General features: G+C 40.1%; 1 protein-coding gene across 1 annotated transcript in view; it reads right to left on the reverse strand.

The window, feature by feature from the left end:
• Nucleotides 1-5,315: 5,315 nt before the first annotated feature.
• LOC131234002 (protein MET1, chloroplastic) overlaps nt 5,316-17,454 on the reverse strand; it is a 28,752-nt gene continuing 16,613 nt past the window's right edge. The window contains exons 2-7 of the mRNA XM_058230946.1: nt 13,162-13,268; nt 12,484-12,578; nt 11,330-11,406; nt 6,758-6,878; nt 6,280-6,339; nt 5,316-5,729 (exon numbers count right to left, since the gene is read on the reverse strand). Coding sequence (XP_058086929.1) covers nt 5,586-5,729; nt 6,280-6,339; nt 6,758-6,878; nt 11,330-11,406; nt 12,484-12,578; nt 13,162-13,268 — 604 coding nt within the window. The 3' untranslated portion in view covers nt 5,316-5,585. The remainder of the gene's footprint in view (nt 5,730-6,279; nt 6,340-6,757; nt 6,879-11,329; nt 11,407-12,483; nt 12,579-13,161; nt 13,269-17,454) is intronic.

The following is a 17,454-nucleotide window of genomic DNA, read 5'->3' on the forward strand; positions in this document are numbered from 1 at the left end:
CTTCAATCCTGACCTCCAAAGATTCATTCTCCATCTTGGTAATCTTTGAGCATCAAAACCATGCTTTTAGTATCATTTTCACCTTAAGCTCTCAAAATCACCTCGTAAGAGAGAATATGTATAAATAGATCAATTAAACGCTTTCATGTTCTTAAAACTAAGGAATAACAAGGGAGAAATATGTAATATTTCACACTCAACAACAAATGTAAACCATCTCCCAATAGCTCACTACGTTATTAGTGAGGAATAAACCGTTGACTCAAGAAGATAATGCTAATGAGTTGCGTGTGAGTGACATTAACCTGTTTTATTGTAAAGATCCATTTGTTGAGCCATGATGAGTAGGAAGGAGGGCTTATTATATGCAAAATAGGGAGTTGAAAGTTGATGTAAAAATCTGGTCTACCCTTTTTAGACTTTTGAGTACCTGCATAGGAAGAAAACAAAGGATACCCTGGCGAGAGTAGGGGACCCTCTGATGCCAAAGTCAGGCTAGGAATCTAGGTCTAGAAGAACGTAAGGTTTTTGGGTGAGAGATTCTGCATACCTTTCACTATTAGAGATGCTCCTATTTATAGTTGTGGAGAGGTGATGACATAGAAGAGATCTCCCTATTTAGTAGGGACGTACTGTAGAGGGAATCGAGTCCCGAATATATCGGGATGATCTCTTAAGATCCTCAGCGAAGATCTGGGGTGATCCGTATTCCGAGAGTGTCGGCATTGTCCTCGTGATCTTCGGCGGAGATCTTGGGCTAGTCTTTTGGATAAGACCTGATTAGTAAGAACTGGGGGCGGTGTGCAATAGGAGGCCGAGGCTGACCTAACCAGGGGGGTAGTATGCCAAGCTGGACTCTCTGGCAAGCCCTGACCCTTCTCTCTGTGCCGTGTAGATTGTTGACCTACCGACATACTCCATACTTCATGTTAGGGCAATGAGGTCGAGCTCCTTTCTTTAGTAAAATTTGGATGAAATATGTTGTAGGGGGTTGAGGTTAAGAGTCCGAGGTGGTCTTGACTAACCTAGATATTCGGATGAGCTTTGAGCCTCCCCTTATCATTGGGTAGATGGTCGACCTGCCGACCTGCCTTGGCCATTGAGGAGCTCATTGGTCATAACCGGCACTATCCAACCTCGTGTCCCGCGGAGATGTCCGAGCTGACCTCTTCTCTTTAGCCAGTACATTTCTACCTATAACAGAAGTGAATGTGGAAATTCCTTAATATCATGATAGTATGCATGGGGATGATGTTTTTAGGTTAGATTAATGTAGTGGAAATGATATTTGATTACGAAGATGCGTACGAAATAGAAAGGTGAAAATAATTGTCATGACATTAAAAGGTAGAGCTTCAACATGGTGCAAATGGGTTATGGTTACTTGAGAAACATACGTAAAGTCCAAGATAAAATCGTGGAAGAAGACGAAGTCTCTTATAAAGAAACCTATCTACCCATAAACTATGTACAATTTAATTTTTTAGCGATTACAACATGTTCGACAAGTGGACATGATTGTATTAAGAGTACACAAAAGATTTCCATCATCTGGTAGCTTAAAATAATTTATTCAATACCAAATAACAGTTGGTCACTCTTTTTATGAATGGGTTTTCGGCTTACTATTGCAGATCAGTTGAGGATTCAGCCTACGTTTACTATTGCAGAAGCATGCAAGCAAGCTCTTTTGGTTGAAAAGAGGAATAACGCTGGGCATCATTGCATGAAAGCTTCTAATCAATTTAGTGGTATTCAGAGTAGTAGTGGTAAGCCTACATGGGGATTCAGGCTAAGCCAAAAAAGTCACTCCAACACTCGAGTCCCCAGTTCAGAACAATGGGGTAGTTGGATGATAGGTCAGAAAAAATTTGGGGCTACAAGTTCAATAAAGTTAGGATATTTTCTTTGAATGTAGGAAGTAAGAAGTTAATTTGATTAGTAGTTGCAAAGTATTTATGAAAGAACAATTGGTTGACGATGAGGGTAAGACCCCATAGGGAACGCATGATGCGGATTATGATATTGATGATGAAGAATATATAGTAATGTTTTGGAGACGTTAGTGATCAGAAAGGCTCTTATTGTACCCAAGACACCTAAAGAAGATTGATTGCAAACTAATATCTTCTACACGACCTATATAGTGAATGGCAAGGTCTATGGAGTGATCTTTCAATGGGGACAGTTGTGAAAACATCATCTTAGAAGAGGTCATAAAAAGGCTCTAGTTAAAGACCACAAGGCATCTAGATCCATGCTAACTTTCTTGGTTTAAGAAAAATAATGAAGTAAAGGTTTTTTGTTGCTGTTTAATTGCATTCATCATTAGTGCGATGTAGTCCATGGGATGGATGTGCACCATATTGTTAGGCAAACCATGGTAGTACGATTAGTGGACCATTCACGGTGGTTGGGAAAATATATGCACTTTTTTGAAAAATAATCAAAAGTAGTTTTGAAACTCATGAGAAAGGATTTAGGTGAACCCACAACCATGGAAGACATCAACCTTCTGTTTTATATAAGGTTTATAGAGGAGATTAAGAGTCATGATGTGGTTTATACGTTGATATGAAAAAATGCTAGTGTTGCCACTCCTATGAGTAAACCAATGCAAATCCTAGTTAGTGAATACAAAATTCTATTCTCGTATGCGTTACCTTTGGGATTATTGCCAATGAAGAATATTCAACATTACATTGACTTCATGTTGGTGTTGAGTTTACCCAATCGGGCAACCTACAAGATGAGCCTAAAAGAGCATGATGAATTGAAATCACAGGTTAATGATTTAATAGAAAATGAATACATTAGGAAGAATATAAGCCCATGTTCAATCTCAACTCTACTAGCTCCTTAAAAGGATGGAACATGAAGGGTGTGCATCGATAGCAAGGCCATCAATAAGAATACCACAAAATATCGATTTTCAATACCTCAACTGGATGATACATTGGATATACCTTTGAAGGTGAAAATATTTTCTAAAACAAATAGAGTGGATATCATCATATTTGGATATGCCTGCATGATGAGTGGAAGACCATATTTGAGACATTGGAGTGGTTGGTGATGTGATTTAATCTCTCTAACACATTAAGCACATTCGTGAGGGTAATGAACCTAGTGTTACGGCCCCACATTGGAAAATTCGTAGTGGTATATTTTGATGACATCTTAATTTATAGTCTAGATATGTGCACCCATACGAATTGTCTAGTAGGGAAATAGGAGCAATTACATGCTAACACAAAAGAACAATGTAGTTCGAGGATGAATTGGGTTGTGTTCCTTGACTATGTGGTGAATGCAGATGGTATTAGTGAGGGTCAGGAGAAGATGTGCAGAGTTCTTTAGGATTGGCTACTTTAGTACATTTGTTGTTCCTTTGGTAGATTGCTTGAAGAAATTGAAGATGTGAATAATAAGTTGACAGAAGAACCTATTTTAGCTTTGCTAGACTTTAATAAGGCGCTCTAGGTGACCTTTCAAAAGTGGGCCCAAAGTCCTCGATGGCATAACTCACGTTGCTTGCATAGTCAACACCACGTGACTTCAGTAAACAGACTGAATCTCTCACATTGCACCTTGAATACAAGTCATCTTGGGCTTGTTGGAAAGGTAATTCGATTTGCTTTCTAATGAGCTATAGACCACCTCAATCAAGAATCGTTTACTGTCATTTTCTAACTCGAAGTGTACCTTGTGTAACATTAACCACCAAATGAAGATCTTCTAAGAGAAGCCCTTTCACAGGTGGAAGCATGAAAGATTGTTGAAAAAAGTATTCTTGAAGCATGAAAGATTGTCGGAGAATAGCAAGAAAACGTGAAAAATCGGTGGTGAGTAGTTGGAAAGTATGAAAGATTGTTGAAGAGCACAAAAGATAAATTAAAACTTTGAAAAGGGGGTGCATTGGTACTCCTAAACGTTTTCTATTTTTAATGGCAATTACATTTTCATCCCGAAAAATATAACACCCCCCCACGGGGCGCAGTGTATTTTAAGGGTCCTATGATACCTGTGGCCATGTATATGTAAAAATCTCATTAAGAAAAGAATTTTTGGGAACACCCACCCTTAATTTTTTACATGACCCATTGTGACGTGTATGTGAGATCCACCATGACCATTAGATGTGCAATCCCACTTTAGGCTTTGGGCCAACAAATCAGGTTGACCTATGATTTAGGTGGACCACAGCAAAGGAAACAGTTGGGAGAGAGATGCCCACCCTTGTTTTTTATAAGGTCCACCATAATGCTTATATGAAATCCACTCCAAGTATTACACGTCACACCAAAACTTAGGTCTTGGTCCAAATCTCGGGCCCATCCATGATTTTGGTGGGCCACAACAAAGGAAACAAGTAGAAGGGTGAGCATATTGCCTGTATTGTTTCCAATCACATGAATCATGGATGGGGCTGATTTTTGGGCTCTAGGCCTGACATGAAGTAACACAACTAATTGTCAGGGTGGATTTCAGATAAATACCACGGTGGAGTCTACCCAAGCTGTCAACCCATTTTCCAGAAATATCTCATCTCTTTGCATATTTATTACCATTAACTAATCACTATCTAAAATGGAGAGACGTCCAATCGGTTGGACCCCAACGAAAGAGAGGGGCTAGTGTAAGCTAACCCATCAAGGCTACGGTTGACTTTACAGTTCAGGACGTTGCTTGGAATTAGGACCAAATTAATTGAGATTAAGTTTAAAGCCATAAAGAAAGCAAATCGTTTTCAGATGGGCCACATCACACGAGTGTTTCCAATAGATCAATCATGCTTGAGCGGACAACCAAACCTTAAATTGGCAGGGCATGTCATTGAAGAAATCGGATTTGCAGAGTGATTTTTCATGTTCTTATTTTAAATACGAGTGACTGGTTCAAATTCAAGAAACCAAATGATTGTCCTTTGTCCAATTTGTTTGCAAGAGCTTTAATTAAGTTATGGTGGTTTTCTTTGTTGCAATGGCTAGTATCAAAATGGATATTTGTTTATGGGTTTTCATAAACTGATGGTAATAGCTCTTGAAGTCTTGATGAATATTCGAACTCATATTCGGACCATAATACTCTCTCTCTCTCTCTCTCTCTCTCTCTCTCTCTCTTGTTGAAAGTGATGGGACCTCTCTTAAAATGTGTGGCCCACCAACTGTCTGGCAGATGGGAGTTCCTCTTAAATAAGCACTTGCAGAGAATGATGGTTATGAAGGGTAGTGTGTTAATCCCCAACTTCTTTCTTGTTCTTTAAAACGAGGAAAAAGAATACAACTGAAGAACAGGCATGCATCCAATCCAAATTAAAAAAAGGCACAGAAATGACACCTTTCTGAGCTTCTCTTCTTCGAGACTCTCTCCTAAGATTAAGCTACATTTATGGGCTTTAGTTCCCGAAAGAATCATACAGGCAATAAGTACACAACAACCCAATTGAAATCTCTTTGATGACCTCCTTTGCTTCAGAGAACCACTGTTTGAAAAAGCTCGCATCTAAGCCCTCCAATGTGTCGCAACAATGACAGATGATCCCTGAGACAGGCCTTGCTAGTACGCAATGTGGGCCCATAATGCTATTTCTTGTTGAATATTCCGAATATAGATTTGATTGCATTGACTGCATTCTCATTGATGAAGGACTCGTCAAATCTTTTCAATAGAGGCTCAAATTCTTCAGATGTTCTTAGATTGGCAAGATCAGGATCTGTCCGAATGGTCTGTGTAGGAGTGGAAAATATTCAAATAATTCCACACATTAATGCAAATGCTAACATGAACAGAGGTTGCAATCAAGAAATCCATGTCCAGGGCACGTATTGCTTGTAGGGGTTTACTAATCAGACACATGTATAAGGCATGCCATCTACATACACCCATGTGTGTCAATCAGACACGCAAGTGCAAGATCCAAGCTGTCCACCAATTGAGTACCAGCTTGCAAATGTCCCATCCCAACATTCATGCTGCTCTATTCTTGTTGACCATAACGTTTGAAATAGGGAAATTTAGAAACTTTTATTTTCTGCCCATCCATTTCTTCGTATCAGTCGATGGGCCTGATTTTGAGGAAGGGCATCTACAAGGTGGGAAACAGTTGATGGAGGGCAGGATGTGGCACCCGTGCCCCTCATCAGCAGATGCAGAGCATGTTGGGCTGCCTTTTACAATCATATGGGATTAGCCAACCTCTTGTTTGAAGGAAAACATTCTGCTAACATCAATCTTACAATTAAAAAAATGTAGATTTTGAGAAATTGGGTTGATTACCTTGAAATCTTCATATCCTGCCTCCATTGCATCTTCAAGTGCAGAAAGACCAGCTTGCACCTGCAAAAAGGGAACCCAAATAGCATGACAAGGATTTCAATACTAAGGGTAGAATTACTCTAGTGATGAAGAGTGATGGCAAAAAATAGATAGATCAATGCAGGTTAATAACTGGTACTTCTGCTAACAGGGTTTTTCTAATCCCAAATGTGTGTACAGCCCAAGCTACTTCATGCCACCACATATGGCAACTAGACATGAGTTCAAGATCCATGGCATCCATCAGGTAGGCCCCACCAGATGAGTACCTTGCCAGACCTTTTTGTCCAGGGCATCAACATGGTGGGGTGCACCAGATGGAGATCTTGTACATTGTGACACATCTGCATGCATGGCAGAGTTTCTCGACTGGGATAAGAAGACCTCTGCAAATGATGTGTAGTAACAGAAACAGCTGTATCTATTCAGATGAGAATACCTGATTGAGCATGGAATAACAGCATGCAACATTGTAACTTGCTACCGAAGCTTCTGTCAGTTCCGGTTTTGATCCCAGTACAGATTCAAACCTCTCCAATGCTTCTTCATATTTTCCGCTCCTTGTTTTCACAAACCAATGAGAAGTCAGATCATGAACAAGACGAGCAAATTGAATCAAAGCTCATTTCAGCTATCAACAGTTCCTCGAAAGAAACATACATGCAACAGGAAAAACAAAATCCATAATGTAAGGCATGAAAAAGAATTGAAATAAGATGATGCACTCTCCCCCAATAGAGTGAAAAAGAAAAGAAAAGAACAAAAAAAAAAAAAAACCCACCCTCCCTCTCATGCTTTTACTATCCGCTATATGTAGTTTTTCTTTTCTTTTCTTTCTTTTGGAAAGGTGCTATATGTAGTTTCTCTTCTTGATCATTTCAACCATCTGTAACTTAGGCACGTCTGCTGGTGTGAGACAGAACTTATGGTGACCCTACAAAACCTGATATGTTTGCATGTCCAATCATTTTTAAAAAAAAAGAATGATGAAGAAAGGTATTTAAATTCAGGAAGAACAATAAAACACCACAAAACTAAAAGATGAAAAAAGGTTTTCTTCTCCTTCCGAATAGGACCGATGTTTGTCTAACAAAGTTTCCTACATAGCCATTCCCCACAAAAGGGAGGATCCTTGTTACGAGCAGTGTTCGAAATATCGGTATCGCACTATGTATCGCACCCTTGAGATACAGATACGTATCGGTTATCGCATGGGATATATCGCTTGTATCGCATAATTTATCGCACTTTTTGGGAAACACGGGGAAACATTGAGGAAATGGTTGAAATTTTTAATGAAACTTTGAGGATTGTTAAGAAAGCCCTTAATACACACTTTTAAATCATAACATCTTTAAAAAATATATGCAGATAATAAGTTTGCTTTGTATAGGGTCCTAAGCTATGCGATGTTTAACTGAACTAATGCAACTATATTTAAATTGGATGCATGATATTTATAAATATATCATAATCATGTATGAAAACACAACTATTTGGAGGTATCATTTTAGGCCATGAGAAAAAGAATGAGTCAGATCTAAAGCTCGAGTGGACCCCACCATAGAAAACAATGGAGAGAGTGACGCCCTTCATTAAAAATTTCTAAGGGCTACAAAAGTTTTCGATCAAGCTGAAATTTGTTTTTTTCCTTCTTGCATGTCTGTCTTAACTTATAAACGGGTTGGATCTCAGATAAACATCATAGTGGACCTTAGGAAGGTTTCAACGGTGGGCGCCCCTCTCCCCACTGTTTTCTGTGGTGGGGTCCACTCCAGATTTAGATCTGACTCATTTTTTGTCTCATGCCTTAAAATGATATAGCCAAATGTATGGACGATGTAGATACAACACATACATCATGGTGGGCCCCACAAAACTTGGTGCGTCACTTCAGTAGCCAGTCTGGCTACGCAACCTATCAGTATATTCCGCATTTGGACGCGGATTGCGTACTACCCCCGCCCGTCCCTAGCTTCGAACGGGCAGTTTTGTGGGCGGGCCCACTGTGATGTATCTGTACATCCAAGCCGTCAATCCCTTTTCTCAGATTATTTCGAGGCATGAGCACAAAAATGAGGCAGATCCAACGCTCAGGTGGACCACACCAAATAATAAGCTTGGTTGCATTAAAATGCACAAAGCATTAAATGTCAGTTGCTTTAATGCTAGTGGTCGGTGCTCTGTGGGCCCCACCATAATGTATTTGTTTCATCCATTCCGTTCATCCATTTTTACGGATCATTTTAGGGATTGATACAAAAAATTATAGGGATATAAATCGTAGGTGGACCACACCACAGGAAAACAATAATGATTGTATATCCACCATTAAATTCCTCCTAAGGCCCACTGTACTGTTTATTTGACATCCAATCTGTTGATTGGGTCCTAAGTACCCAGATGAAGGGAAGAAATAAATATCAGGTTGATCCAAAGCTTTTATGGCTCTCAAAACGTTTTTAATGGTCAACGCTCATTCAACACTGTTTCCTGTAATGTGGTACACTTGAGTTGTGGATATGGTTTAATTTTGGGCTCAACAACTTGAATGATCAGTAAAAACGTATGGATGGCGTGGATGGACCACATACATTAAAGGTGGGCCCAAGTGAGTTTACTGAGTACCGTAAGAGCGTACTGAGTAACGCACCACGTACCGATTGCATTCTCGCGGAAGCGGATCGTGTACTGAGTAACTCAGCGTACTGAGTAAACTCTGTGGGGCCCACCGTCATTCATGCACTGTATCAACTCCGTAAATCAGCTTTATCATATAATTTTAGGGCTTTAAACCAAAATTTAATCATATCCAAAGTTTAAGTGGACCACACCACCTGAAATAGTGTGAATTGAAGTCTACCGTTGAAAAGTTCTCGGGGCCCACAGAAGTTTTATATCAAGATGATATTTGTGTTTTCCATTCATCCATGTCTGCATGATCTTATGAACAGTTTGGATGACAAATAAATATCACCGGGGGCCTTAGAAATGTTTCAACGGTGGAAATCAATACTTCCACTATTTCCTTTGGCATGGTCTACTTGAGCTTTTGATATACTTCAGTTTAGGGCTCAACCCCTAAAATGATCTGGAAAAACGTATGGACGGTGTGGATAAACCACGTGAATTCACAGTGGGCCCAACAGAGTTTACTCAGTACGATGAGTGTACTGAGCAACTCAGTACGCGTCCGGATTTCTTTTTTAACCCATCCACACGACCCATTTTCACCCATCCGCGCCCCTCTCCTTCACATTCCCTCTCCTTCACGAACGCATGCGTTCCGGAGCAACATTCGCGGCGAGGTTTCCTCAATCTGGCCTGATTTCTCGCCGAAATCTCGGAAAAATTCCCACAGATACTCTCCAATCAGCGAAGAAAGAGGGAAATGGAAGAAATTTGCAAGAAAAGGAGGGAAAGCGTGCTTACCTGTCGAATGGCCCACCTCCGATCACCATTCTTCGCTGCAACCTACAGGTACTCTCCGATTTCTTTTTTCTTTTTCTTTTTTTACTGATTCAATTTTTTTTCGCGCGATATCGCCAATATGTCGTGTGATATCGACGATATATCGGTCGATATCTGGATTTTGGGTTTTTTGGTATCTTCCGGGGGTTATCGCGAGGGTTTCGTCTCGCAGGGGTGCGATAACAATAATATTGGGCCGATAGTATCGATATTTCGAACACTGGTTATGAGTAGCTCTAAGCCATGGGTTTCCCAACAAGTTACTTCTATCAGCCTTGAAAATAAGGGATGGCGCACTGCAGTGCTGTCGGACATAGGACCTGCAATGGAGGATGTTAAATGGCCATGAAATTGGGACTGACCCTCAATTATACCAGCAGTGACGCTGCATGTCCACGAGCTTTCATGAATAATTGCATGCAATAGAGATTTGTGAACAATCTTGCCCACACTGTCCCCACATATGCTGGTGCAACATGTCATGTGTAGGATGGATGGGCCCCAACTCAATCACTCCAAATCTTTAGATAGGTGGGCAGGTTCTGCATGAGGAAACAAGTTCTCACTACTCAGATGATCCTGAGGGCCTGTCTGATAAAAGGCAAAAGAAGGAAAAGAAAAGAAAATGTAATAACTATCCAATGATAGGTCCCAACCAATGGCTCAGTAGCAGGTACTATGCGTTTCTTCAACACTAAGGTCATGTATTCGAGTGCCCATGTGGTGTGTGTAAGTTTGCGGGTGTGTTAAAACAAAAAATTTATCCAATGATGAATTCCATGGGCATTGTCGGAACATTGATTCCCATGGATTCCATTTTGGGGGGTTTTGTTTGAATAGCAGGTAGAAATCTCATATCTGCAGGACAATGGTCACTCGTATCTTGTGCATAAGAATGTTACTATGGAAAAGGATAATGATTGTTACGTGGAGTCTATTATTTTCTTTGCTAACCAAACTAGTGAAATGTCCCATCATTGGAAAGGTGCCTCATTTTCTTTTCTTTTCCCTCTTATCAAAGATGCAATAATATTCCAATCACGAGCTTAAAGATGGATGATCAGAGATACAGGAAGTGGTTCACATTCAGTGGCAAGCATATCTATGGTTAGGGTCCTCCTGTCAGAGCTAATTTTGAGCCATGGCAATAAAGTGTGGTGAACCTATCTAACAGGCAAAACTGATTAAGATATGAATGGATCCAAATATTCAGAAAAGGCATGCCACACTATGATATCATGTTGAGACCAAAATAGATCATCATCATCATCATCAGCTTTAGGAATCATGTTTTAAAAATCATTCTGAAGGCCCAATCTTTGGTAAGTGAATAAGCCTTTATATCCCTTCTCACCACCTCCATCCAGGTTCTTTTATGTCTTAATCTCATCCTCATTCTCCCTCCCTCCCTCTTGGTGCAAATTTTTTGAAGGGAAGTGAATGGAATGCAAAACTTTTTGAAGGGAAGTGAATGAAAAAACACATGGAAGACTAGAACAAGAACAACTGCATTTGATCGACTCCAACATTTATGACTTACTTGTAAAGCTGTAGTCCCTCACGGAGGTCTTTTTCTCTGCGTTGCTTCTGCTCCATCTTTCTCATGTAATTTTGCATCTGTAAGGAAAATGCCGAGTTTCAAACGATGAATATTAGCACTAACATAATTCTTTAAATTTTACAGGTTTTGAAGCTATCTCCACAAGAGTAGATTTAACGTTTCGAGAAAAGGCATCCATTGGGTGCATATGATTTGCTCAGAAGGATGGATGGAAAAATTACATGCAAAGAAATTGCGGGAATGAATTTCATAATAAGATTTTCTATCCAAGAGAAATGTAACACATATGATTGTCCAGTCCTGCTTAAATAACAGCTTTCAGCAGTACCACAATATCAACTGGACAGTACATCAGAATATTGAAAACTGGCGTATGATTTGGTAGCTAGATTGTGATATTCTCTGCAATGAGGACACTGTTGGCACGTGTGACCGCACACATACATAGCGGCCGATGGGCCTGTTTTTACTGATTCAGCACAAATCCCTTATTTCCCTCTCACACTTTATCTTCAGCCTGTTGAGGGATGTATCACCAATAGATTAGGGGCTGCTTCTGATTTGTAGCAACCCGAGCATGAAAGGTAATTAATACGGCCATTTGAGCCGATTGGTATGAGGTGAAATAACCTGAAAAATCCTACTGACCTATGCTCATGGAAAACCTGACAGATTTGGCAATCACCAGCTTCATGGCAACTAACCCTGATGAATGGTGATTGCTTCTCTCTGGGATTTTTCAGACGCAACAATCTTTCAATAAAAATTGTGACATTTTGATAGCTTCCCATGTACATGTGTCTGACATTCAACACATGCCTCATATGAAAGTCTATTTTTATGTTCGATTATTTTGATATGTATGTTTGGGGGACTCTTTTATATATAAATTATTGATTATTCAGATCATTACATATAAATAACTGCATTACAATATGAAAATACAATATTTTATTATTTAAATATTTAGTACAGACATGTGGGCAAATCTTACTTTCTAAAACCATATGTCCAGCACACTCCATATCTGTTTCTGATATTAACACACATATCTGTTTAACCAAGCGATCAACAAAATCAAACTTAATTCAAAGAGCGGAAAGAAGAAACTTGCCACATGATCTGCTACTCACTTGAATTTCCCTCACTCGGTTGCTAATAACACCGGAGTTCCTCTCAGCTCTGATTATCTCCTTTTCTGAAAGCTCACCAGCATCTTCTAACTTCCCTGTGGACATGTAAATGAACACATTCTCATGGTAATTGCAATATAAGAGATTTACTCAAACCACACATGCTTTTTCTCAACTCTTCTGGCTACATGTAGATAGGACTGGCATTTGCCTGGTCATGCACTAATATTAAGGGTCTGAAATGAAGGCATGGCTAATCCATATCAGTCATAAACAGCATGGATCAGATTAATGCCAACCTTCAAAAGGAACTTTCTTCAAATGATCGCCTGGCCCATCACGTTTATTAACTGGGCCTGACACATGGGACAAAGTTGAAGGCACAGCCCGCCATGTGGAAGGTTCATTCCTGAAGTCAGACGAGCCGACCAGGCCCATTGCCAGCACGAGTTGTAGATTGTTGAAAAGATAAAATCTGTGCAGTAACGGTTCTTCAACCATGAGGAGAATGGGAGCTCATGACTAAAAGCTTAGGAATTGCTTTTATTTCTTTCATACAAAGAGATTTCTGGAAGATTTGAATGGAGATGCACATGACCATTTATAGTACAGGCTAGAATTTACAACGTTTTTGGGTCCAAAAGAAAACTAAAAGGCTAATGTGGGTAGCAAACGAACCATCTCTCTTTTGCATTTTCATGAGCAATGGGCCAATCCTCTGACGGATGGTGTACATCGTCCGTCCATATTCAGCTGCGGGCCATATCTCTGTTCCAAAGACAGCACTGCATCCAATTTTAACTTCCAGGCACATATCAGACTGACGTAAACAATGGATGAAAAGGAAAAAGAGAAACTTGCACATTTTAAAACCATGATTTATAAGCAAAAAAACGAAACATAGCATTCAACGAACATATCATAGGATTCATAACAGTTCAGAATTTCATGCTCACACTTGTTCGAAGTCTCTGAAGATGGAGAGGTTGGGCCGATTACACATGGCCATCTATTTTTCCGTGAATCAAATACTGAATATGTGTTGTACTATATTGTTGCAAGTATAACACAGAAAATACTTGAAAAACCTTTTCCGTCGAGTCATGTTCCTATTGTTTATTTTGGCGGTCCTGTATTTTGTAAGATTGAAGAGATTATTTGAAGGTTTGATTACTAAAATCAGAAAAAGATTAGAGGGCTGGAAAAGTAAGTTGCTTTCAGTGGTTGGTGGACTGATCCTCATTATCCATGTTCTTAGTACTATTTCATTTCACTCAATGTTTGCTCTTTAAATTCTAAGTTCAAATGTGTCTACATTGGAACGTATGTTTGGTAACTTTTTCTGGGGTGTCTTTTAATTCAGAAAAAGGCACCATAGGCAATCTTTGCGTAGGATTTTTAGCCCGATCAATGAAGCGGGATTATACAGGGGCAATTTGTGGCATACATCCATCCTTGAACACATGTTCAAGATCAGGGCCACTCATCAGCCGGGTGCCGCCGTGCGCATACTTTGGTGCAAAAATCACCTTGTTCCCTTATACTATGGGTCACAAATGCATATTCAATATGGAATGCTGGTCATATTTTATCTAATAATCATTTTTTTCCCATGCAAGTCAAAATAACTTGCACAATGTGAGACAAAGTCCTCTATCACATTCAATGTGAGAAGAGAGATGATCCTTCTTGTATTCATAAATTTGTAAGGTGTTACAACTAATCAAGATAGAATTTCTCTATTTGTAGTATTCTATGCAGATACACAAGATTTGTTACTATGACAGAGTATGAGAGCGCATCTTGGGGGATTGCACTGATATTATCACACCAAACGACCGGTGTGGATGAGATGTAAACATGTGAATCCTTGAGAAACATAAGGATCCAGGAGTGCTCAGCGGCTGAGTGGACTAGGGACCAATACTTAGATTCTGTACTGGAACTTGCCACAGTGGGTTTTTCTTTGCACTCCACCAAACGAGATTGAGGCCCATGTATACACAATATCCACTTGTGTAGTGGCGGTCATCGGGGCTCCCAGCCCAATCTGCATCCAAATACACTTGCAACTATAGATTACAAGTGCAATGGAAAGTCCATCTGTCATGGTGCCTTTGAGAAATTGTAGAATTACGTTTGACAGCCACAAAAGGTGTGACAGTAGGGGACTGCATGAATTAGCAAACTTGGTTGACCATGATGGATATAACTGGGAGGGTCCATGTTAGGTATTGTAGGGCCCCAACTGTGCTATGATATGCAGTTGCATCTTGAAGAGGTTCCCCATCACCATGGATGAGCTTACCATTGGATATGGCAGGAGAACAATATGGCTTGGCACCTTCCATTGAGGCCCGTCGGAGTAAATCCAGGATGTTTTTAGTTTGAGAGTGAAAGAAACCATGTTCATCACAAGTCACCTCTAGGCCTATTAGAGGGCCCAAATCCTTCATGGTGAATCAAGAGCTCAATTGAGTTATAAGCATTTGTAGGTACGAGGAATTATTGCCCATAATGATGACGTCTTCAACATAGAGAAAGAGAATCATCAGATGACGACCTTGTTGATATAAAGAGAGAAGGTTCGGCATGGGCCCCAATGAAATCAAGTTCTAGTAAATAGTTTGTGAAGCATTGGATCCAGGACCAGGGTGCCCATTTAAGCCTGTAAATAAATTTGTGAAGGTGACAAATGCAGTGAGGGAATTGTGGGTCCACAAAGCTAGGGGCTATTGCATGAAGACCTCCCCCCTCAATATTCCATGCAGAAAGACATTTTGCACATCAACAGATCAAATGTCTCACCGAAAATCGACAACTAGAGATAGGACTACCCAAATCATAGTGGGTTTTGCAACTGGGCTAAAACTAAAAGTCTCAATATAGTCAATACTAGGTTGTTAATGACAGACCTTTGCCACAAGATAGTCCTTGCATCGCTAAATGGACCCATTTGCATGAGTCTAAATTTTACACACTAATGCAGGGGCATTTCACACCGGGCTCAAGTGGGATAGCCCGTGGGATGTGGGGACACACTCGGGGTGGGCGGCCCATGTGATTTGGGGCCCACGAGCCCACAAGGGGGTTCAGCCGAGGTCCTAACCCATGAGATGTGGGGCCTGAGCTATGAGATAAAGGTATTAATTCGCCATACTCTAACAGTTCGAGCTTTTAGAGCAAGTGGTTAATTGTCCTGCATCAAATTGGTATCAGAGCAGGAGGTCTCGTATTCGAGACTCCTCACCAGGGGTGATTAATGCAAGGCCATTTCACACCGGGCTCGAGTGAGGTAGCCTGTGGGATGCGGGGACACATTCGGGGTGGGTGACCAATGTCATTTGGGGCCCACGGGGGAGAGGGGCATTTCACACCGGGCTCGAGTGGGGTAACTCGTGGGATGCGGGGACACACTTGGGGTGGGCGGCCCATGTGATTTGGGGCCCACGAGAGGGGTTCGGCCGAGATCCTAACCCATAAGATATGGGGCTTGGGCTATGAGATAAAGGGATTAATTCGCCATACTCTAACAGTTCGAGCTTTTAAAGCAAGTGGTTAATTGTCCTACGTCACACACCCAGCAACATACCACGATGTGCTAGATTGAGGGGTTGGCACTAAGGACCAAGTACCATTCATTTGAAGAGCCATAAACTCAGTGACCATAGCTTCACATCATTATGGAATCTTGGAGGCTTGAGTAAAGCTTGTGGGCTTGGCAAGACCCCTTGTTAATAGCAAGAGCTACAGGCAAAGGGTGTCAACCTCCTCCCTCAATATTCCATGCGAAAAGGCATTTTTCACATCATGTTATCAAATGTCCCATAAAAAATTGACGACTAGAGCTAGGACTACCCCAATCGTAGTGCGTTTTGCAATTGGGCTAAAGGTCACAATAGAATTAATATTGGGTTGTTGATGATAGCCCTTTGGCCACAAGATAGTCCTTGTATCACTAAATGGACCCATTTGCATGAGTCTTAGTTTTACAGGTCCAACAACATCCAACAACGTGCTAGATTGAAGGGTTGGCACAAATGTTTTAAATATCGATGATATTAGCCGATATATCCCACGATATATCTTGTATCCCACCTGAACGATGCAAAATAACAGGTAGTGTCGATATATCCCACATGTTCAATGGTGAGCACTTTCAATTTCCAATCCCTTTTTTATGTTGAAATTATGTTAAATCAGTGTCAGATGGTAATAAATCCATTGGTTATTCATGTTTTACACGAAAAATCATGGAGTTGGAGCTTTGATTTCGATATCCTTTGGTTCTTCATGTTCGAAATTTTCCTACAACCAGTTGTCAATTGAGACTAATTTCAAAGTATTTAGGAGTATTTGATGAAATCATCATCACGTATATTCTAATTTCAAATTTCGAGTGTAGGTGGTCCAATTTGGTGAAAATTGGGGGAAATTCAAATTTTCCCCAATTTCTCCCAAATTGCTCGCAACGTAGCACTCCAAACATGAAATCAAGCATGCATGAGGGCTGATCTACTGATTTATTAAATCCTTGTCAACTTTCAAAAAATAAAAATTATTTTTGATAAAAAATTATTAAATTTTTTTTTTTTTTTTAAAATTTCCCTTCAACCAGTTGTCAATTGAGACTATTTTTGAAGTATTTGGGAGTGTCTGATGAAATAATCATCACATACACTCTAGATGTTATGCATTCTATTTGAATATAGTTGCATTAGTTCAGTTAGACAGCACATAGCTTAGGACCCCATACAAAGGAAACCTTTTATGTGCACTTCTTTTTCGAGATGTTATGATTTAAAAGTGTGTATTAAGGTCTTTTTTAGCAATCACTAAAGTTTCATTGAAAAATTCAACCATTTTCTCAATGTTTCCCCATGTTTCCCAAAAAGTGCGATAAATTACCCAAAACAAATGATATATCCCATGCAATAACCGATATGTACCTATACGGCTATACCCCAAGGA

Source organism: Magnolia sinica, chromosome 18 (assembly GCF_029962835.1).
Source record: "Magnolia sinica isolate HGM2019 chromosome 18, MsV1, whole genome shotgun sequence".
Classification (NCBI taxonomy): domain Eukaryota; kingdom Viridiplantae; phylum Streptophyta; class Magnoliopsida; order Magnoliales; family Magnoliaceae; genus Magnolia; species Magnolia sinica.